At 39.8% G+C, this 23,146-nt stretch overlaps 1 protein-coding gene across 4 annotated transcripts in view; it reads right to left on the bottom strand.

Moving 5' to 3' along the window:
• Positions 1-2,846: 2,846 nt before the first annotated feature.
• KLF3 (KLF transcription factor 3) overlaps positions 2,847-23,146 on the bottom strand; it is a 45,605-nt gene continuing 25,305 nt past the window's right edge. The window contains exons 1-6 of one of the 4 annotated variants that reach the window (XM_089525090.1): positions 21,073-21,153; positions 18,757-18,882; positions 16,493-16,970; positions 14,818-14,968; positions 9,602-9,762; positions 2,847-4,159 (exon numbers count right to left, since the gene is read on the bottom strand). In XM_089525090.1, coding sequence (XP_089381216.1) covers positions 3,978-4,159; positions 9,602-9,762; positions 14,818-14,968; positions 16,493-16,952 — 954 coding nt within the window. In that variant the 5' untranslated portion in view covers positions 16,953-16,970; positions 18,757-18,882; positions 21,073-21,153 and the 3' untranslated portion in view covers positions 2,847-3,977. Of the gene's footprint in view, positions 4,160-9,601; positions 9,763-14,817; positions 14,969-16,492; positions 16,971-18,756; positions 19,497-21,072; positions 21,171-23,146 lie in introns of those variants that run through there. The other 3 variants (XM_089525092.1, XM_089525088.1, XM_089525089.1) reach the window with 3 other exon arrangements.

Genomic DNA, 23,146 nt, shown 5'->3' with positions numbered 1-23,146 from the left:
CTGTACTAGGGCATGAAGTGGAGACACTGGCACAGAAGCTGCACAACCATTCTGTGTGGTAGGGATTGTGATGAGGTTGCTTTCAGTTTCCTGGAACAACAAGGTATGTGCTAGAATCCAGGCTAGATTTCAGGAAGAAGACTGTTCCTGGTAAAGCCACGTATTGCACTCAAATGATTCCCTTCTCCTCCCTGCAGGATTAAAATGGCAGCAGAGTCATTTTCCGACTTGCTGGGATATGCTGTGACATACTATGAAAGCCACTACTACTATATGAAGTGCTGCTCCTGAGAAACCTTAGTAGGAGACTGGACTTTTCACTTTCCTCAGGGTATATATTCTTCTGTTTTCTCATTTAAATAGACTGGAAGGGGATTTAGGACTGCAATGTACGGCTTGAGTTTTATGTAAAGGATTAGATCTAAAGGTTCCTTTCCTAACTTGGAAGACCGTTTTCTTCCATCTGAATGGTTAACCCATTGTCTATGGCCAAGGCTCAAAGTACATTACTACAAGTACATGTACATGACAATACCATATGCCTGAGGTGATTCTGCACCTGTTTTTCTAAATCTCAACCTTTTTCCATCCCCCACAAATACATTTCTGATGTTGACAGGAGTTACAGAAATGGTCTGGATTGCAATGGATGAATTATTCCTAGTTTGAACTAATGCTAGACAACAGGATATTTGCAAGGGACAAAAATGAAAAGTCTCACCGCCTCTACAGCCGCACTTTCAACATGCCTAGTTTTTTTAACAACCTGCTTTCCAATATACATACTTACAATGCAGCGTATCTTAGAACAATGTTGCTCTAAAACAGGACATCAACATCAGTGGGGATACATGAACATAATCTCTAATCGTGTTTGCCTTTGGTGAATCAGTTGGTAATACAAATTGTCATGGGATTAATAAACCATTCTAAAGCGTCATTTCCATTTGGACTGAGCTATCAGTTGAACTTTTTCCCCCTTACTCTGCTCAGATTTCAAAACAACAGTAAAAGAATACATAATGGAACATTCCTCGCAAGTTAGGATTTTGGAGGCCAGATTGTCTTCTGGCACTTTACGGCATAAACGAAAACAATGTTATACTGTTCAGCTACGTATCCCCAGAGGTACTTTGAGAAAATACAATTCTTCGAAAATATTTTTATGAAAGATTACTATAGCAGCATCACAAATGAATGTCTCTTTAAACACATATCTGAATTTTTAAAAAATCTGGAGCACTCTTAAAGTGGTAGATCTCACTGTGTAATTGCAATGAAAGGCACTGTGAAACAAATGCAGCTACACATCTGCTATATAATGGGGGACAGATCTATTCAGCTCTTCTTAGACCTAGCAGATACTGAGGATTGGTAGGTTACATTTATCCTGTCTCCATCTTTAAACATAAACTGGATTTTTTTCTTTCAGTAGTTAAGTTTTATGTAACGTTAAAAGGATGGAAAGAAATCAGGTTCATATCCTGGCATTATTCTCTCTACTTCCCAATCCTGAGCTGCTGACACTTAGTTTTTGTTTCCATGTTAGCAACCGAGCGCAAGAGTATCAACACAACATAAAATAATGTATTTCCCAGATTTGCTTGGCAACGCTAGAGATGGTAAAACGAGATTTTTGCTCTTTTCAAAGTGCTAGAGAACGTGTTGCAGATGCATCTTGTATAAACTGGTATTAGAAAGGAAAATGTGCTATAATTTTGATATTATTATTTTTAGGACTTAGGGCTGGTCTTGGAAATCCCTAACGCTTTCAAGATTTGGTTGTGAAAGTCACATGTGCAAATGCAAGTTACTGACTGTGTAACTGGCGCCTTTGTTTTATCATGTTAATATCTAGAGCAAACCCAAAATACCTAAATATCCAACCAAATAAAGATTTGATTACCTTTTAGTTTGGTTTTAAATAGAACTGGGAGTGGGAGAAGCATTATTTTGCTTATTCCCTATGAAATTACTAGGAAGAAGCTTCAATTTCATTTTTTTCCCTTTCAGGAGAGCTAAACATAAGTACTTTCTTGAGGGGAAGGTAACTTCGATCTGGATTGGATTTAACTTTTCAAAACTATACTAGGCCAGGATTGAGCAGCATTTGGTACCAACATCATCAACCTTTCATCAAACCAAAGTTAAGGCGTTCTAGGTTGGTGATTTTCATAGGAAAGGGTTAATCAGTACCTCAGGTATGCATGTATGTATGGGCTGGCATGGTTGAAGCTGGTAGTGGTTTGAGCATTGGACTGTGGAGACCAGGGTTTGAATCCTTGCTCAGCCATGGAAACCCACTGGATGACACTGGGCAACTGTCGCAGCCTCAGAGGAAGGCAAAGGCTACCTCCTTCTGAACAAATTTTGCCAAGAAAACCCCGTGATAACTTCACCTCATGTCAGAAATTATTTGGAAGGCATTCAACATCTCATATATATATATATGAGTACAAAAGTGCTAGAAAATAGTTTATAAACATGAATACAGTTTATGAAACAGTATTAACAGATCAGATTTAACTATTTTAAAAATCGAGAATAAGGCATGTTGCTCCTGAAAAGTTGTTTACTGAAATGTATAATTATAGTAGGTGATTATAATGCAGTGTTTCCTAGCACATTCTGATGTCCTTTCCTCTCTTGTTTTATTCCGGTTGTTCTTGCTGCTTCCATTTTTTTAACTGTTTCTTTAAAAATATGAAAACCCAAAGTTCCCAAATTTTAAAAAGACCCCAAAGCTTATAGAAGAAAGCATGATGGTGAACAGTGTGTTATTTCTTTGAACTTCTTCCACTGGGCACCAATCACTTCTTAAGATAATAAGAATAACATCAACGATGTTGATTTTTTAATCAAATATTTGTTAGTGTTTTTGTCTGATACTGGGAATAAAGACATTGCATTACAAAATACGTATTGAACTTCATGAAGATTTCCTGTTGGATTTGGCCTGCAAAACCTATGGGAGTAGGGTGCACCTTTTCTATCGGCAATGGTTTGTGTAGAAGTGCTTCAGTTAAGATATTTTATTCCTCGTGTCATTTATTTTACGTATATGGGAGGATCTCTGATGAAATTTCTAGCAGTGAGCTGACTGATTTCATTTTGCTGAAATGGTTGCCATTACTATGCCATGACAAGGAAGGGACAGAGGCTTTCTAGTCAACAGGAAATGCAGAGGAGTGATGAGAGACGAATATACCTACCACACCTCCTCAGTGAGGTAGATTATTGCATGTATCATTGAATGCCACATCATAGCAGTACCATGTATGTTCCATTCATACAGTTGCACACAAAACACTATTAATATGTCAAGGTGTTTGCTTAATGCAACTACTGAGGCATTGTATCCAGGCAAACACAAGCTAGCATTTTACACACTACACAAAAAAGGGGAATTGGTGGTCAGGATGTGCATTACACATTAACAAAATTTCTGCTGATAACAACCACCCATCAGTCAAGAATTTTTCATTCACTCTCACACTGAGGATTTTTTAAAAACATCCAAAAAGTGTCTTGTGGAACATGCTTCTATCACCACCCAAATTGGAAAGAGTCCATTTATTGCATTGCTGAGCATAAAAAGGAGATGTGCATCCTTTACAGGGTACACAAAGTCTCTGGCAAGGACTAGCAGGCTGGATTTCCAACAACAGTAACTATATGATCAATACATATATACTGGCTGATTGAATGGCAAAATTAACCAGCTTGATCACAGCAATTTAACCTATTTGCTGGCAGGTAGGGTTTGCTTAGCATCCCCAGGAAAAATAAATGTTCACATTCTTTAGGTCTGACCCGTGGCAAGAGCAAAGAAGGGTCCAGCAAATAACTTTTACTGACCATAGGGAAAAAATTGTGGCTATAAAATCCAGAGATTCAGGCCAGCTGAATCTAAATTAAAATCAACAAGGTAAAAATAAAAAGAAAGGAAATATGAAGAAAACTGGATGAAGAGAGATTCAGACTAGCATGTGGCGTTTCCTATGAAGAGCAAGATGGTCTGAGCGAGAGAAGCTACGATCACAGTCTGGGCACTGGAATGGTTTGACTCCAGTATGTTTCCGGAAGTGCCGCGTTAGTTCATCAGATCGAGCAAATTTCCATGTGCAACCTTCCCAAGTGCATTTGTAAGGCTTTTCTCCTGAAAAACAAAAAACAAAACGGACATTAAAAAACCCACTTATTTTTCATTATATGCAATGACATATAAATAATATGCTTTAAGTCCCCATGGGTGAAACCTCACTATAACTAATACAGTATATATCTCAATGTATTCCAAAAACATTTAAGCCGATTCATAACTTTAACCGATGACTAGAAATAAGATTTCTTCCTCGGGATTTGGCCTGTTTGCTCTGGGCTATGGAGAAAAGGAAGGAAGGACTCAATTGGTTGGACAACTCTGTTTCTGGAATGCTCCCTTGTAGACCAGATCAGACCCAGGCCTTGTGAAACTATTGCAGTCATACTCCTATGACTGAGGATAGCAGAGCTATGTTAAGAGGATTGGTGAGATGATATATCTGCCATGAGAAACTCAAAGAGATTAAAAGAACAGTGTCTAGAGAAACCATTTATGGTTTGACAAGGGTAAAATGGGGGGGGGGGGGGGAAGAGGTTTAAGTAGGAAAACTCCTCAGGAGTTTTCTTCTGCCTTGCAGAAGTATTGATCAACTCTGACTTTTCTACATTTTATTCCATAGCAGTTTGGAAGTGAAATAGATTTACCTTGCATTGTTTCTACATGATCTACACAAGATACTCAATGCTGTGAAGGTGCAAAGTATTTTATATTGTTTCATTAATGTTATATAAACAATAAAATTGGCTCTTGTTGGTTACATAGCCATTCACCCCTCTCTGTCAATATTTGGTAGAGGCACCTTTGTCATGATTTACAGCTGTGTGTTTTCATAGGTAAATTTCTATCTAGATCCTGTATTTATTTTGTCTGTTCTTCTCGATGAAGTTGCTCCAGCTCTTTTGGATTGTAGGGGGAACCTCGGATGTTTTGAAGTATTGCTATGGATTCCCAAATGGATTGAGGTCTGGGCTTTGACAGAGCCATTTAAAGACATTCAGTTCTCTTTGGGTTCATTCACACTACCTTTCTTGTGACGAGTTGATTCGGGGAGATTCAATACCGAATCAAAGCTCCCACTATGTTTACCCTGATTGAATCTCCCCATAGCAATTTAACCTTGATGAAATTCACATTACCATTTATATCAATTTAAACTGGAGCTGCCATTTCAATCATTCTTGTTTTTTTTTTAAAATGGTCACTCAAATGATGTGCATCTACATCACACTGTCCCCCCCCCCTCCCCAAGTCAGCCTCGGAGGATGGCAATGGCAAGCCCCTCAGAACAACCTTTAGCAAGAAACTCTGGGATAGGTTAGCCCTCAGGGGAGTCGCACTGTCTCAGCTATATAATAATATAATCTCTCAGCAATATAATGTGTGCGAGAGCTTTAGTTTGCACCAACTTGGGAGCAGAGTCTGTTGTGGTTTTATTTCTTGGGAAAGAGGGGAAAATGACCCCTAACCCACAGCTCAACTGATTATTATTTTTAAAATGTCAAGCAAATCATGCGCACCTTTGTCACACTGATGACGTGAATATTCAAAGGTGCAGTCTACTGTGGCCATGCAATAGCAAATATGTGCATAAGCTGTCAACTTTTTTTAAATACACCATCTAATGATGTTCCCAGGAGAACCTCCTCCCTGGCTTTGGTGAGCTCTGGGAATGAGACATCGGTGCAGATAAGGGGACTAAATCACTGGAAGAAGAGGAAAAAAAAGCTGGGCTGCACTTTAAAGAGACCACTTTCCCATGTGTGGGAAATTTGAATCCACTGCATTTCTGAAGCTTTTTTTCACTCCTGCAAGTGAGTGCCGAGAGGGAAAAACAACAGCGCTTAGCTGGCAGGGAGAGAGCAAAGGGGTGGGCATGTTCTGCCTCCTGCACATTATCCCCTCCCTCCTGGATGCCCTGAATGGGATTGGGAGCAAGTTCCCATTGGTGGCACCCTGATAAAACCTGGTGTTTTGGAAAAGAAACAAGGAGAAACTCGATCTTGGAAAAACGGGTTAAGAGGGATTTCTCCTGGCCCCCTTTGAATTTGGGTTGGGGAAAAACGGTGCAAGTGTGAACGACCCCTTTTTTAAACTGGTTTGCAAACAGGTTTATAACATAGTGTGAACAATCCCTTTGTACACCACTCCAGGGTTATTCTGGCTGCATGTTTAGGACCATTATCCTGCTGAAAAGTTAACTTCTACCCCAGTTCCAGGTCCTTTGTAGCCTGAATCAGGTTTTTCCCTATAGGTGCCCTGTGTTTTGCTCTATCTCCTCAATTTTGACTAATTTCCCAGTGCTTGTAGAGGAAAAACATCACTGCAATATGATTCTGCCACCACCATGCTTCACCATGGGGATAAAGCTGTCAAGGCAATGAGCACTGCTGCTTTTGCACCACACACAGTGGTTTACAGCAAGGCCAAAACGTTCAGTTTTAGTCTTACCACACCATACAACCTTTCCCACATATTTGCATGTGCCGTTTTGCAAACTCCAAATGGTCTTTTATATGTTTCAGCTTTCTTTTCACCACTGGCCTCTTGGGGGTTGTCTGCACGGGCTAAACGGCCCATGTTTCCCCCAGCCTCATATTGTTCACTTCAGACTACACAGGGGCCAGCACTGGGCCTGAACCTGATAGAATGGACATGGATGTGGTGGATCTGGCCTAGCTCGGAATAAACAGCCTTTATCCTGGGTCAATTTGACCCCTGGTTTGCCCTGGCTGTTTACATGGCCTCCTGCACATCTTACCTTGCCACACTGTTGCTGGGATTGGGAAGCCCCCTGTTGCCATGTCTAATGCAGAAATGGAGCACCTGGCCATGTGGGTGCAGCCAGACACCCTGTTTCCACACCTGATGTAGTGACAGGGGGCTTCTCAATACCAGTGAGTGCAGCAAGGTAAGGAGCATGTGCTAGTAGCAGGTGCCAGTTCGGTGATGTAAACACTCACCCATTCCCATGCCAACCTGGGTGAGCACCAAAGCTAGAATAGCATCCATGTCCATCTACTCAGCCCCTTGCTTAATTTTCTCTCTAAAGCACTTCTTGTTTACAAAGTCACAGAGTTTTAGTGGATAGTATTCCCTAGGCAGAGTTGGGGCTAAGCCACATTCTTTTCATTTTGTAATACAGTAATGGATTTAATGGTGCTCTGGGAGAAGTTTATAATTTGGAATTTTTTGGGAGGTGGGGTATTTTCTCTCTCTCTATATATATATATATTTATAACCCAATCCATATTGGTATTTCTGAACAACTTTATTCTGAGCTTGGTCTGATAGTTTCTTGGTCTTCCAGATGCTTTTTGTGTAGATATGCTCTCCAACAAACTTAGGGGCCTCCCAGAAACAGGTTTTTAAAAAAATCTGAGATTATGTGGAATTGAAATTGCTTGTTTTTTGTGCCACAATAAAAAATATTTTGCACCTTCACAGTGTTGAGAATCTTCCATGCCCTAAGAGGTATTAATTTAACTTCAATTCCATGTTGTAGTGCAATGAACTGTGGGAAAGTTAAGGGGATAGATGAATACTTTTGCAATGCACTATAGGAGTGGCACCTAACAGTAATTCCCAATTTTTCTAACTATTCTTTCAGTATTTTTAGTAATTTTGGTAGTTTTAAAAAAGGATTTATTTCCTCCCTTAAAATAGCAGCTGTCTTACTTAACTTTGGCAAATGTCACAGCAATATGTGCAGCTATGTTATGAATGTAATTTGAAATAGGAAATAATAAAGCAGCATACATATACAGAAAGAAAAGAAATCCCTTCATTCTTCTCCCCAGTCTTTTAGTAAACCCTTGCCAAGAAAACCACACGACAGGTTTGCCTTAGTGTCTCCTAAAGTCAGAAACAACTCAAAGGCACACAGCAACAACAATAAATCTCATTTAAAATGAACACTCAGAGACAAAGTTTGAAATCTCAAGCAGGAAATCTGGGACAAATTTAGTGATGATGTAGAAGGGTGTGGTAAGGCAAATTTCACTGACTCACCATTCAGTAGGAAAGCAAAATAAGCAAAATAATTCTGAGAGGTTGTTTTCACAGAAGAAAATAAATAACCACAGCTGCAATCCTACACATTTCTAATAGGAAGTAAGTATAAACACAGTGAGATTTTTTTGTGGGGTTTTCGGGCTATGTGGCCATGTTCTAGAAGAGTTTCTTCCTGACATTTCATCAGCTTCTGAGGCTGGCATCTTCATCTTTCTCTGAAGATGCCAGTCACAGATGCTGGCGAAACGTCAGGAAGAAACTTCTAGAACATGGCCACATAGCCTGAAAACCCCACAAAAAATTATGGATGCCAGCCACGAAAGCCTTTGACTCCACAGTGAGATTTACTTCCAGAGAAAAAATGCACAGGATTGTACTGTAAATAAATAAATAAATATATTTGTAAGTAAAACCTCAACACTAGTGATTGTTGAAAACCACTCCTTTTTGGGTTGGTGCCGCAGTGGATTGGCACCTGCGGCGTGCAGCTGCCACGACCCCAATTCAACTTCGAGTGGGGCTGCTCCATGCCGCCCCATCCGGGCCATCTATTTCAGCCCATAACCTGTTTTATCCAGGAACTCTTGGAGTTCGGACATGTTCCAGACCCTTGCCCTTAAAAGGCACACTGCATGGTAATTACCTAATATACTAGGTTCTGGGAGGGCTTTTTCAATAAATGCCTCACCCAGCCTCGTTTAGGCAGGCTGGATTGGAACCTTGCCTTGCAATATTCTGCCTTCCAGTTTGGCTATGGGAGCTGCAGCTGTGGTATCCCATTACTATTCACATATACTGAAGTGTTCCACCTTAAACTGTCACACACTCCACCTCCACAGTGAATGCAAACTGCTATCTCTATCCTCAGACTGGTGACTAGAGACTGAACAGAGACTTTCCCTGTGTGTCCAGCATGCCTTGCTGGGAAAGTGGTGGAGATGGATGACAAAAGCAACCATTATCTTTGATTTGAGACTGCAGATAGCAGGGCATTCTAGTATGTATGGAGAAGGTAAAACAGCATCTAAGATGGAGCAAGACTAGATCACATCAGGCAAGGATGGGGCTTGGGAGCCGAGTCTTGGCTCCCATGATTTGGTCTGGGGAGGAGGGATGGGCAATTCAGCCTGTAAGGCAATCAATTTCCTCACCCCTGTTTTAGGAAGTCTAGTAGCAGTTTGTGCACATACGGTTGTCCTGCTGTCCAAGTTCCTCACGCATATTTATGTACGCATTTTCACCTTCAAGAACACCCTACAAGTGGAGCACCCTTCTCTCTCTTTTTAGTGATGTTTGCAAAGTGATGCATGCAAAGCACTACAATTCAAATGTTATTACTGTTTACAGTGGCAACATAATAGCACTAGCATTAAATCCCAACCTAATTTTATGTGCCAAGCAACTAAGCTTATACCACAGAGTGACTGTTTTGATTCTGCCCAATTAAGCTTCCTAAAAGAAAAGTTATTTTGATTTGTTTCATACCTGTATGTGTTCTTCTGTGTGCTTTCAGATGGGAGCTTTTAGTGTAAACTTTGTTACAGCCCTCGTAATCACATCGATGTATTCTACGCTTCCTTTGTGTGTCAGGAGATTCCACAGGTAAAGGCCTCTTACCAGGCTGAACTATAACTGAAGGATGATTCCTGCAAGAATTTAACAGTTCAAAAATTAAACCTTTTGAGCTATATCTTTCTTAATGGTATACCACAAAGCTCCTTTATTCACCACCCCCTCTGTCTTTTGGCAACATGAACAACATTACATGCATGTGGAAAAATTCAAGCAAGCTTAGCAAATTTCATAGACTTTAATGGTAAAACGTTGGCTTTCTTCCCTATTGGGGTTTTTATTCATTTTGTGGAATGAAAGAACAATAAAAAAAATTCTTTACACAGCATACTACGATTTCCCCCCACTTATTTTTAAGGCAGGCTCTTGTTTCCCAGCATACTTAGATTTCCAAATTCTCAGTTAGTATTTTAAGTGAACTTCCATGATTGTCATTATATGTTCTTCTCCTGCTTAAAACAAACACACACACACACACCCACACACACACACCCCCACACACAGACTTGTCTGAAACTATTTTCATCATGTTATTAACTCCATCATTTCTTTTGCCTGTCAAAACTGAATTCAAGTGGCTTTATTGTTCATCCACTCCTTTAGAGATCAATTAAGAATTTCCTGTTTAGGGCTGGTAAAAGGGTGCAGCTCTCTCCACCAATGATGTCAATTCCTAAAAGTAGTGTGTAGACTGTATGTGTATGTGTCACACCCACAGGATGTCTGAAATTGTCTCTTTGGCTTCCATAAATAAAAGTTTTATTTTTTGCCTGCGTCCTGAAAGCTATTGTACAGGTGAGATGTTTTTTTTAAAAAGACACCAAGATTACACTCAAATCCATTTAGAACATGACAGAACACTACACAAAATATATACAGAACACCTGACTATTAACAGGCAGTTATTGTCTTTAAACCTTTTCAGAATATTTGTAACTTTATGTGAAATTAATATCTCATGTAACTACCCTGAGATACCAGTTGATACTTTCTAGATATTTGGTCTAGAATTCTCTTAAGGGCATATACTTGTGTTAAGCACATGGGTGCCCTTTTTCAGATGCTTTGGAGGTTGGCATTCCTTCTGTAGTGTTCAAAGCACCTGCCCATGCACTGAAAAGTCCCTGGAACTGACCCACATGCCATGTTTTTTAGTGAGCAAGCAGGGTTGGAGAAGTATCTAGCTACTTCTCCATAGTCAGATGCAAAATGGTGAAATCAGTGCTGAGACCCACTGGGATTTTTCAGGGGTCTCAGCACTGCTGTAATCATTTTGCATTTGGCTATGGGGACATAGCCAGATGCTTTTCTATGCCTGCCTGCTCATGATGAAGTACAAGACGGCCACGTGGGGTGCTTTCAGGGTCTTTTCAGTAAGCTGGTCAGTGTAGTGTAGGTTCACATATGAACATTTATGCTAGAATCATAGAATCATAGAGTCGGAAGAGACTACCCCATGCCATGCAGGAACTCTCAATCAAAGCATTCCTGACAGATGGCCATCCAGCCTCTGTTTAAAGACCTCCAAGGAAGGAGATTCCACCACTCTCTGAGGGAGTGTATTCCACTGTCGAACAGCCCTTACTGTCAGGAAGTTCCTCCTAATGTTGAGGTGGAATCTCTTTTCCTGCAGCTTGCATCCATTGCTCTGGGTCCTAGTCTCTGGAGCAGCAGAAAACAAGCTTGCTGCTGAGAGGATGCTGAATTCTGGTCATAACATTTTGTATTTTAGTTCTGCACTATTTGAATTTGAAGTCTGACTTTCACGAGTGCTTAGAGCTCAAACCTCTGAGCCAAATGTATGGCAGCTGCTATACCCAGCAAGTACACACACACAAGGTAGGAGGAAGTCTGCAATAGATGACAGTGCCACATGGATTCCAAATAAAGATCCATCCTTTATCCATTGCAATTTGCACAATAAACATGATGATATACCATTTGTGGTCAACACCACCCATGGTCACTTTTTACTCTACTAGAGAAATTTCCAGGAAACTAAATAGTTTCAATTACTGCTTCTAACTCCAGTAAGCCTACGATCATCATTATGCTGTAGGTAACAAAGGTGTTTATTTATTTACTTACTTAAACACAACCATCAGTGTATGTGGTGCTTTTACATGAGCAGTTTAGTATTGTTAACTTGACAGTTCCCTGCCTTCATGCTTACAATTTAAAAAGATATGGCACAAGAAAAAGGGGATGGGAGTGGGGAAGGGGATTAAGTCCAGCAGATGCTCACTGCTAGTCTCTCCTACAGAGGCCACAGAAGGGTCTATTGGCATGGAAGGTGGGCCTTACATTAGCTGATGGCCCTAGGCATGACAGAGCTGTGTCTAGCCTTTTCTACCTCCAAGGTCAGGGCAGTGACATTGGCATGGAAATAGGGCCTTTCACCAGCTGAGAGGCTTACGTTCTTTTCTCCCCCCGAGGCCACAGCAAGGGCAGTTATATCTAACAGAAAATAACATTAATGGTACTACTAGCCACTTCATTGTATTTATTTGCTTATAACCACAGGAAGACTGTAGGTTTGCAAGATGTCTTAAGAATCTCTTTATATTTGGAGAGGTTACAGTTAAATTACAGGAAACAAATTTCAGTGATAAAAATGATTTACTGCTCTTAATAATAATGGATGTATTCTATGGAAAACTGGTCCAGCTAATATAGCTCTTTATGACTAGAAGTTAACACACAGGGAGGTCTTTTTGAAATGTATAGAATTATCTTCCCCCAAAATCATTTTGTTGTGGTTTATTTAACCACTCTTAAGCTCCCACACACAAAGTGCATGCTATGTTGGTTACCTGTGTTAAATTCTGTTTCCTGTAAAACAAGAACAAAGGATTCTGTCCTGGGCTGAATGTTTCAAGTTTCAATAGCTCATTCATATTTTTCTAGAACATTTTCTTAGGGGATGAATGAAAACCAATTCAAGGTGGATTCAAAACTGTGAACTCCCTTCATTATTGGCTAGGTTTGATAACCATGTACCCCTGTTTGCGTAACAAATTAACTGAGGGTTGGGGAATCTGTGGTCCTCCAGATATTGTTCCATTCATAGAATCATAGAATCACAGGGCAGGACGGTATACTGAACTTAATATGCAGAGTCACATTCCAGCATGCGATGGCACATTATTATTACTATCCATTTGTATAAATAAGAATGAAAATTATTACTGTCTTGCCCTGTTTCATTATCAGTGGTGAGGATCGTCATAGCTAGGGGACAGAAATATGCTCAGGAACTGGATCTTCTCACAGGGGTCCAAAACACACTGCAGAAATAATCTAGTTTGAGACTGCTTTAACTGCCCTGGCTCAACGCTAGTTTTGTCAGATATTTAGCCTTCTCTGTCAGAGAGCTCTCATGCTAAATTACAGTTCCCAGGATTCCCTAGCACTGAGCCAGGGCAGTTAAAGCAGCCTCAAACTGGATTATTTCTGCAGTGTGCTTTGGACTGTGGTGGAGGAGGCTGTGAGATATGGCATTAAGTGAAAAATTAACAGCTAAGTTCTCAGAGTGGAAACTGGAACACACAAGTTATGGTAGCCATTCATTCTTTCTAAAATAATGTTTCTGATAGTCCGATTCCATAGGGGGTTTCACCAATATTGGAACAATTTTTTTAACAAGAACTCTTGGTACTTTATGTTTTGGAAATTGAAAATTCAGGGTTGTTCAAGTGCAAAAAGAAAATATACAGCGGATTCTTGTTATCCGCTGGGGTTTGGTTCCAGGACACCCTGTGGATAACAAAATCCATGGATGCTCAAGTTCCATTAAATACAATGGCATAGCAAAATAGTGTCCCTTATATAAAATGGAAAAAACAAGGTTTGCTATTTGGAATTTATATATATTTTTTGAATATTGTCAATCCATGGATGCTTGAATCCATGGATAAAAAAAATCCATGGAAAAGGAGGGCCGACTATAATTAGATTGTGCTGAAAAACTGATTATACATAGTGTTTTTTTGGTCATATAATAGTATATTTATGATTATCATTTTGTATTTTTATTGCTGTACATTAATAATTGTTTTTTAAAATTGCAAAGGCTGTAGTTTCCCCACCCTTGAATACATATAGTTATCCAACCAGTACTCCTAATTAGTTAGGAAGTGTGAGGTCCCACCTCTATTTTATTGCACAAAGAAGTAAAAAGAGCCAACAAAATCAAGGTTTTTGATTGCATGGTACAGATTTCTCTTGGAATTTCTGCAAGGTAGCAAAAGTTTTTAAAACAAAGCAGTCTTTTGTGGTTGCTAGCACAGGCATAAAAAAAAAATCAGGCAGATGATCTTTCAATACATCAGACCCTCCACTAGTGCCTGTTATGATATAATGGATCTCAATAGCTCAATGTTTTTTTCCTGAAACATGAACAACACTGCGATATAAGACATTGAGAGCTATGTTCAGCCAAAAGGGAGGACCACCCATCAAAGCAAGTAGCTCCAGATGCTTCAAATGAGAGAAAAGCCAAGTCATGTGCTATAGGGAGAAAAAACAAAAACCTCTCTAGTTCTGGTTCTCTAGCCAATATGATTAAGGGGGTAAAATCTGACCTCCCTCCCCACTGCAGCAATCAGTCATGAACAAAATCCATTCAAAATGAATAAAAAACACATAAATAAAAGCTTCAAACACCGCAGCATGGACCCACTCCAAAGAAATTCTGAACAGCTGGGCATTTTCTGGGCATATCTTACAGTTGATGATATCAACCTTCCCCCTTTTCAGTCAAAGGGGAGCTGGACTCCAGGGGTGTCTTTAAAAAGGCGTTTCACCACCTCTGAAAGTATCCTTGAGGGCACATTATTCTGTCTTCTGTCTGAATGTGCTCCCAGATTAAGCTTTCTTTCCTTATACAATCACTCTGATTGTTCTCAGATTTTTACATTGGAATCAGATGTTATTGTCTTCCATTTGTTACTCTTCTGTGTTTTTCTCTCCATCTTTTTTCTCACCACAAAAAGTATTTTCACCAGAAAGCACCCCAATTCTTTACAAACTCAAAAATAATGCCACTCTGATTTTGGATCTAGACTGCAATGAGAAAGCATGGTTTTATGTCCTATTGAGAAATTTAGAACAGCCAGTTAACTACTTACTCTTGAAGCATTGCTTGAGGGGGTGACAACGAAGTCATCAATGGAGGAGACATTTGTTCAGCATAGTAGTCATTCCTTGGTGATTCCAGGCCTGGTTCTACCTTTATAGATTTCTTTAGTGCTGGCTTCTCATAAGACTCGATTACAGGCACTACCAAAAACAAAATAAAACCCTGTTGTAAGTAAATATAAACAAACAGAGCTTTGAAAAGCTACATGCTAACTAGGGGATCCTGGGAGTTTAGTTCAGGAAACCCTGAATATAAACATTCCATTTCCTCCAGGGATGATGCTCAAGGGAGCGCACAACTTTCTCATTGCCTTTCTGGTCACAAAAATTGTGAGGAAGTTTAGGCATGATAATTTAATACTATGGAGGGAAGCAGAAAGAGAGGAAGGCCACATGCTAGATGGCTGGACTCTATTAAGGAGGTCATGGGTATGAACTTGCAAGACCTGAGCAGAACAGTGGAGCATAGGGAGTCTTGGAGATGTCTCATCTACAGGGTCACCATGGGTCGAGATCAACTTGAGGGTGGATAACAACAACAAAAACAAATACACCACATTGTGGAGTTTATCATATGGGAGGAATAACTCTTAATTACGAATGAAAAGAAATTGGGGCCAGAACGCATTCATGTGGATTCGCTAGTTCAGCGAATTTACGTGAATGCGAATTGAGTGTGAACTGGCTTCCCATTGCCCGAAAATAGCTTGCCATTGCCCGAAATTGCGTGTGGTAGTTTATCGCGCAATAACGTTAAACCCCATGATTGCGTTCGACTTGCCATTAGATTTACAGTGGCTCCTTGGTATACGCGGGGATCCGTTCTGGACCCCCCCGCGTATGCCAAAATCCACGTATGCTCAAGCCCCATTCTGTCCAATGGTGGCGTGCGTGCACACGCGCTGCCATTGGACAGAAAAGTCCCCCTCCTCTTTCCCCCTCCCTCCCTCCCTCCCTCCTACCTACCTATAACCTACCTACCTTCCCTCCCTCCCACCTTCCCTCCCTCCTTACCTGGGTCACCGTGCCGCCGCCGCGTTCTTGCTGCTGCCACCGCCGCCTTGACAAAATCCGGGTGTTGCTCCTGGAGGCCAAGAGACCTCCAGGCTGCACCCGGCCCTTTCATGGTGGCAGCGGCAGCAAGGAGGACGAAGGTTGACCTCGTCCTCCTCGCCGCCGCTGTAAAAGGCCAGGATGCAGCCTGGAAGTCTCTTGGCCTCCAGGAGCAGCACCCGGATTTTGCTGCGGCGGCAGAAGCGAGAACGCAGTGGCGGTGGCGCGGCGACCCAAGTAAGGAGGGAGGGAGGGTGGGAAGGTAGGTAGGTTATAGGTAGGTAGATGGGAGGGAGGGAAGTTAGGAAAGAGGGGGAAAAGAGGAGGGAGACTTTGTTCCTAATGGTGGTGCGCGTGCACGCGCGCTGCCATTGGGAACAACTTCCGGGTTTGCCATGCGCGTATGCTCAAATCCGCACATGGCAAATCCGCGTATAAGGAGAGCCGACTGTACTTCCAATTTCCCTTGTCTGATAAACTCCATTCTATTAAAAGGATAAGGGGCACCAAATCTGTCATAAATTTAGAATTAACGTTAGGTGGAAGAACAGTGGATTTTATCGTTTTTAAATGGGGGCAGAAGTAAGATGCCACAAAACCTCATGCTTTTACCTGGCATACTACTTGGATTTTCCAACTCTTCCGAAAGAACTGTGGATACCATAATAGGTTGTTGAAGGTGAGGGGCATACATAAAAGGGACAGGCTGTACTACAACTGGCTGTATAACTGGAAGTATCCCAGGGCTGCGAAGTCCATGGCGTGAAAGAGCTGCCATTACCGGAGGAATAGTTAATGGCATAGTGAAAGGCTGTATTCCTGGAGGAGTCAATTTCTTCATTGGAGGGCTGGGTGATGGCAGATTTAATCCAGGCGAGGCTCTCCTATGTACAGTCTGGAATTTCAGAGGAGAAGGAGAACTTCCAGCTGAAGGTGGCTTGTTCACTGTGAGATCAACAGGCTCAACCTGAACTCCATTACACAATTCTTCTGGAACTGGATAGAATTTATTGTGTATCATATTCGGTGTCGAATAAATTACACTGTATTTGTTGGTTTTCATGTGATCCATGTAACCAGAATTGAATGACTGTATGAAAGAAGGGGAGAGAAGACAGAGAAATGAAATGGATACCAGTAACACAAAACAGGCAAGGATTTTTTTTCTTTTTAAAGGAAAACATGAGCCTGAATCCTATCAATGATCCCCCAACTAAGGTAGAGTCAACAAATCAACTACTGAATAATGAGTCAACATGTAGGTAAATCACACTGGTTCAATGGGTCTACTCTAATTCAAACTAACAATAGGATTTAGGCTCTTGATTATCTATGAATCATCTCCACAGTATTTTGCCTTAAGTTGTACTACTTAAATATATGAAGATAAATGGAAATCTGTAATCTTTGAAATGAAGAGATGACTCAAATAGACACATAATTCTGGTTATAAGGAACCATCTCTTGCAGCAGATGGTTTAATTTGCTAGAGTGCCTTTTAAATGGGTGAATGTGATTCACTGAGGGCCAAGGTGGGTAAAAATGACACCTGAGCTTGCCTGAATATGTATCTCTGACATAGTCAGATCTACCATTACTGCTTGTGCCACAACTTAGAACTGATTTTACAATAAGTCCAAACCAACTCTTATGAAAGTTGATCTTCTAAATAGGAATAATCTAGTATTGTTTTCTATGTAAATATGGTGAGAAACTGTCACATTTGCAAAGATGAACAATCTCCAGTTCCAAATTTAATGTGAATTAGTCAGAAATGTGGGAGCATGTAACAGACCTATGGAACTGCATTCAGCCTCATAAAACTTCATCATCCTCTGGTGAAACAACTGGCTCAACAGGCAAGTCGTTGTAGAGCACAAGTGAGAGACTCCTACAGTCTGGAGAAAAGCTGATGAGCTGATTCTCAAGCTGCCAGATTCATTTATCCAGAAACAACCCTGCCTCCTAACCCTTGTCTTGTCTCTGTGGCATCACAAGGACACACTCCCTGGCTTTGGCCCTGAAATCTTAGGGAATTAAATACTGTCAACCCGGCAAAATCAATCACCATATAAACCAGTTATATTATCTCAACTCTACATGCATAATACTTAGCTTTCTTTTCTTTTCTTTTTTTACTATAGAGAGAACAACTTAGCAGGCAACACATCTAGGAGAACATAGCCCACTAGTCTAACACAGAATACATAGAGCAAAACCTAGTTGAAAAGGTGACATCTTGCATCCAGAAGTGGATGTTCTCATAAAGTTAATATTGTATATGAGATATATTATGATATAATTTGCTATATACAGGGTGATTCAAAAATAATGGTGCAAAACTGAAAAAAGAAGAGCTTTACTTTTGCAGCATACTTTAAAATTCTCTCTATATCATGATGTTGGTGATGATGGAAAAGTTTTACCATCCCAAAGTACTCACATACTGTGAGAAGGAGCTATATATTAAACTCTCATTCATAAGCTTCTACAATAAACTATAAACACTATTTTCTTATGAACAACTGGCATATTTATATTTATCTTGCCTTTTAACCAAACTTGGGCCTCCAAGGTGAACACTCATCTAACTATAACTGTTTATGTAACAAAATGGTTTTTCTGGTAACTTCAGTGGATAGAAAACGGTTTGCTCCCACATAGAAGTACCACATTAACTGTTTCTCACTGCATATAATCAACAGGGTGGCTCCTCAGGGGACACTGTAATTAAATTTGCTACCTACTTATCATGTGTGTCGAAACAAAGTTCAACAACTGCCTAGTCTGACAGAAGAGACGACAAAATGTCCTGGTTGTGCACTTCTATTATGTGAGCATGGTAAATCTTTCAAGATCACACCCCTATGGTGTACCTAAGACTCAGCAATTTGTTTCTTCTTCTTCTTCTTCTTCTTCTTCTTCTTCTTCTTCTTCTTCTTCTTCTTCTTCTTCTTTCTTCTTCTTCTTCACCCCAAACCTTTTACATCAATGGCACTGTCCTCCTCACATACAAATTGTTTTGCTGACAAGAGGTATATAAAATGTACAATGTAGTTCAACTATTTCAGAGGCTGAACACTTTTTGAGTGGATGAAAACATTTTGACCTGTTGGCAGTTTAACCAATATCACAGGAAACAGAGGGTAAGAGGGAGGTGATGGCTTCCCAAACTCTGCTCCCACTTGCCTTGGTTCATCCATAGCTGTCTTCTAAATAAAGGCACCTTGTTAACCTATAGAAGGATGCAATTCTTTTTCTCCCAGTCCCTTCATATGAGTACTATTTTATTGTCTCACACTTGTCTGATATTATAAGAATTTGTAATAGTATTGTAAGAAGATCCAAATCTAATTTTGTCTTTTAATTGGGCCCATAGTAGAAATTCATGGATCACGTTTCTCTTTCTTCCATAGTATCAACTCTTGTAAGGGTTTTTACAAAACTGTACCAGTCTTAGAAACCCTTTTGCAGTTTTGCTGCTTCATTCTCAGTATACTGACTTGGAAGTAATAAGTTTCACTGAAACCAATGTGATATACTTCAGTGTAAACTATTAAAATGGGTTTATCAATGGAACAGTTTATTAATATACTATGCATTTTGGGAACCAAAGTAATCTATTAACTCCTGAAATGAGAGAATATACCTTCCCGGTTTAAGCTTTTCAAATACAAGAAAGAAAAGCACAAACCAAGAAAAAACTGTACCCCCAGCCCCAAATACTGGGGAATAGATATCAATAGCATATAATACTTATTACAGACCTGAATCAGAAATGTACTGTAAGTAACATTCAAGCAAGCTAAGAAATCTGTCATTTTCCAAAAGCCCTCAGGAGACTGACCAGTAAAGCAGACACACTGATGAAATTTACTGCATCAATTACAACCACGGAGAACAGAGTGTCTGTTGAATGGATGCTGCACATTTAGGATCTGGGGCACTTTAAAGTGAAATTCCTTTGCATCCCCAACCACACTGATTATTTAAAGAGTCATTTATTTCCACTAACCACTATACAGTTCTCAGTTTTCTTTATCAGAAAAGGAGTGCTTGTTTGTTTTTAAACTGAATTCAAGGTGGTATATTAATTTTATTATTTTAAAAAATAAGGTTTGACAAAAATGTACTGACTTCTTGGAAATGTCCACCACCACAGTCTCAACACTGGCATTTGGATCCCGTCTAACAAATATTATAAATATCCATGACAACTTTGTTTTAAAGTTACTCTTACATCTTGTATAATCGCTGCTGGACCATCTCGGCCAAAAACAGAGATGATCTAATTGTATAAGTTTCTTATTACCAGCAATCCCTCAACTACAGTCCTTTATTCATTTTTTCCTCTTTGCGACTATTTTCCAAGTGCACAGTCAAACAAAGCAAACAGGCTGAATGTGCCAACTTGCTCTAGAACATCCTAGAATAAGCTTATTTCCTTGAACAGTATCAAGATGCTCCTTCCTATACCTTCTGTGTTCGTCCAGCACAAATTCTAAAAGAACAGCATGAAAAAGTTACTGAAAGTTTTAATTTTATGTGGTTTGTGCTTTTCTTAGAGAGCCCTGGTGGCACAGTGGTTAAATTCCTGTATTGCAGCCACTCACTCAAAATCATAAGTTTGTAAGTTCAATACTAGCCAGAGCTCAAGCTCAACTCAGGCTTCCATCTTTCCGAGGTCACTAAAATGAGGACCCAGCTTGTTGGGGGCAATTAGCTTACAGTTGTAAACTGCTTAGGGACTGCTTAGTTCAGTATAAAGCAGTATATAAATTGAAGCTGCTATTGCTAATGCACTGTGTTATCTGTTGTAGTAAGAAGTTGTTTCTTTTTTTTCTTTACTGAGACCCTGTATCTTTAAAAACTGCATGGCAAGAGGAAATCTAAGAGACAATTTTCCCATCACTGCACATCCAATCAGTGAAACCAGGCCTGTTGAATTCCTGCCTCATAAGCAACAATTAAAGGCAAAGCCCCACTCTGTTGTGAAAAACACGACTATGCCAACTAATCCGACTTTTTAAAACTCCTAGGCATGATGGATATCAATGCTTTTCAGGGAAACAGTGGTTCTCTTCTTGTTTCTTTTGTAACCCAAAGTTTAGCTTCAAAGGATGCCACTTTTAACTTGCCTAGAATACATGAAATGCATGAAAACAGAAAACTTTAATTATATGAATACTGACCACTGGAACTGGTTCCATTGCTTCTTGTTTGATAGGTACAGGGTCAAACATTAGCATCTTCTTAGTCAACTCTATTTGTGCTTACGTTGCTCGGTTCTCTAAAAATATGAGAGAAAAAAGTAACAGAGTTTTTTAAAAATGTAAACAAAGAGAGCACTACTCAAGCGTATTTCAAGTGTTCAAAGCACATATATTCTCTGAGTGTTTCTTAGAACAACTTTGTGAATTCTGTTAGTACAATTCTCTTTATTTTAAGAATGTGAAGGGGAGTGTGCACATGCATACATGTACATGTATCAGGATGAAGTAATAATGACCAGTGGATTTATTCAGTTTGAACCATCAATACATGTCTTTCATCTCATACTATGTTGTACAGTACAACCCTCTCATATCTGCAGGGGATACATTCCCACTTACTGTGGAAACCTGAAACTGTCGATAATTGTGAAACCTATTGAAATGAATGACATCCAGTGGAAGTTGACCACAGAGTTGCATGCGAGAACCCTAGAGATTCATAGAGAGAACACAACACACCTAGGCATTTCTAGACCTAGAAAATGCCTAGAGAGAACTTGTTTTTTGGGATGTCCATGGATACTGGGGTTGTACTGTACCTGCTTTCATAAATAATTCACAATACTACATGATTCCAGCCTATAAGTTTAAATATACTACAGTCATTGGGATGCTGATAGGTATGACACGAGTTTATAGTCCTTCATATCTGGAGGGCACCAAGTTGGGGAAGGCTAATTTATAATATTGTATCACAAGAACCAGTGTGATATATAGGTTTGAGTGTGGGACACTGGGAGACCAGAGTTTGAATCCCTGCTTGGCCATGGAAACCTACTGAGTGACCTTGGGCAAGTCACACTCTCTCAGCCTCAGAGAAAGGCAAGGGCAAACCCTCTCTGATCAAATTGTGCCAAGAAAAACCTGTGATAGGGTTGGCTTAGGGTCAACCTAAGTCAGAAAAGACATGAAGGGACAATAGCAACACATTTACATTATATTTGAAAAAATTCTACATCCAAGGTGAGAATCATGCAACCCCAGCCTGTATTTAAGACTCCCAAAGCATCTTTGACAATAGCACTGCTAAATTATGGAAGGAAATCAAACCATAGTCCAATGGCAAATAAAGAAAACCCACATGCCAACATTCACCAACAAACAACCATCATTTATTAAAAGAAAGTAAAACTTTTTTACTTTCAGCAAAGGAAGGGGAGGATGGAGAGGATCCACAAAACAGCCATCTAGGGAAGATATACATGATACCACTTTATAGTTTCCATAAAATTTGTTTATGCTTATGATGCGAACATGGTTACACAAACAAAACAACACATAACCTAATGCTATGCTTGTGAGTTTCTTCACTTGATCCTCTCGGATCCGCTTCAGAGAGTTCAAGCATACAGGGCAAAAATAACTATGTGTTAAAAACTTGTCAGGGTCTTTAGATAAAATGAAATAAAAAGGGTTCCTGTTGCTTACAGTCTGGATAAGAAATCTTACATGTTTTGTGCCCTTTTCAGTTACATTTCTGTAAATCAGCAACAGCAAGTGAGTCATATTTAGGAGAGGATGGAAGCAAAGTAACTGCCAGCAACAATTATTACTAGTAATGGAAAGAAAGAAACTCTCTTCTATTTAAAAGCAAGGCTCATTAGGAAAGATCAGTAAACAGAGAGCTAATCAGGTTTCAGAATTAATGCTGTAATTATTTCTCAAAGGAAAGGTTTCATTAAGTAGGACAACTCAGCATTTATGTTGTTGGGACTATAAAAATGTAAAATTGTGCCCCAAGCTGTCCAATTTAGCTATAAGGAAAAACAGTCATTCTCCTAATACTAAATTATGAAGACTGGTCACATAAATGTGTGCATGTCACCCTTCTTAATGCAATATAGAGGAATTGTATACACAAAACAAATAGCATGCAAGTGATTCTGCCTCTCTTATGCATTATATAAATACCACATACAGATAATATTCTTTGTTTTTCACATGCAGCAACAATGGCAATTACCTTTTGGCACTGACTGATTTTTGGTTAGGA

The sequence above is a fragment of the Sceloporus occidentalis genome, unplaced genomic scaffold (genome assembly GCF_023333645.1).
Source record: "Sceloporus occidentalis isolate IW3139 unplaced genomic scaffold, rSceOcc1.0.p SCAF_5, whole genome shotgun sequence".
Lineage (NCBI taxonomy): Eukaryota > Metazoa > Chordata > Lepidosauria > Squamata > Phrynosomatidae > Sceloporus > Sceloporus occidentalis.
The sequence above is the reverse complement of the archived record's forward strand: the minus strand, read 5'-3'. Positions and strand labels throughout refer to the sequence as shown.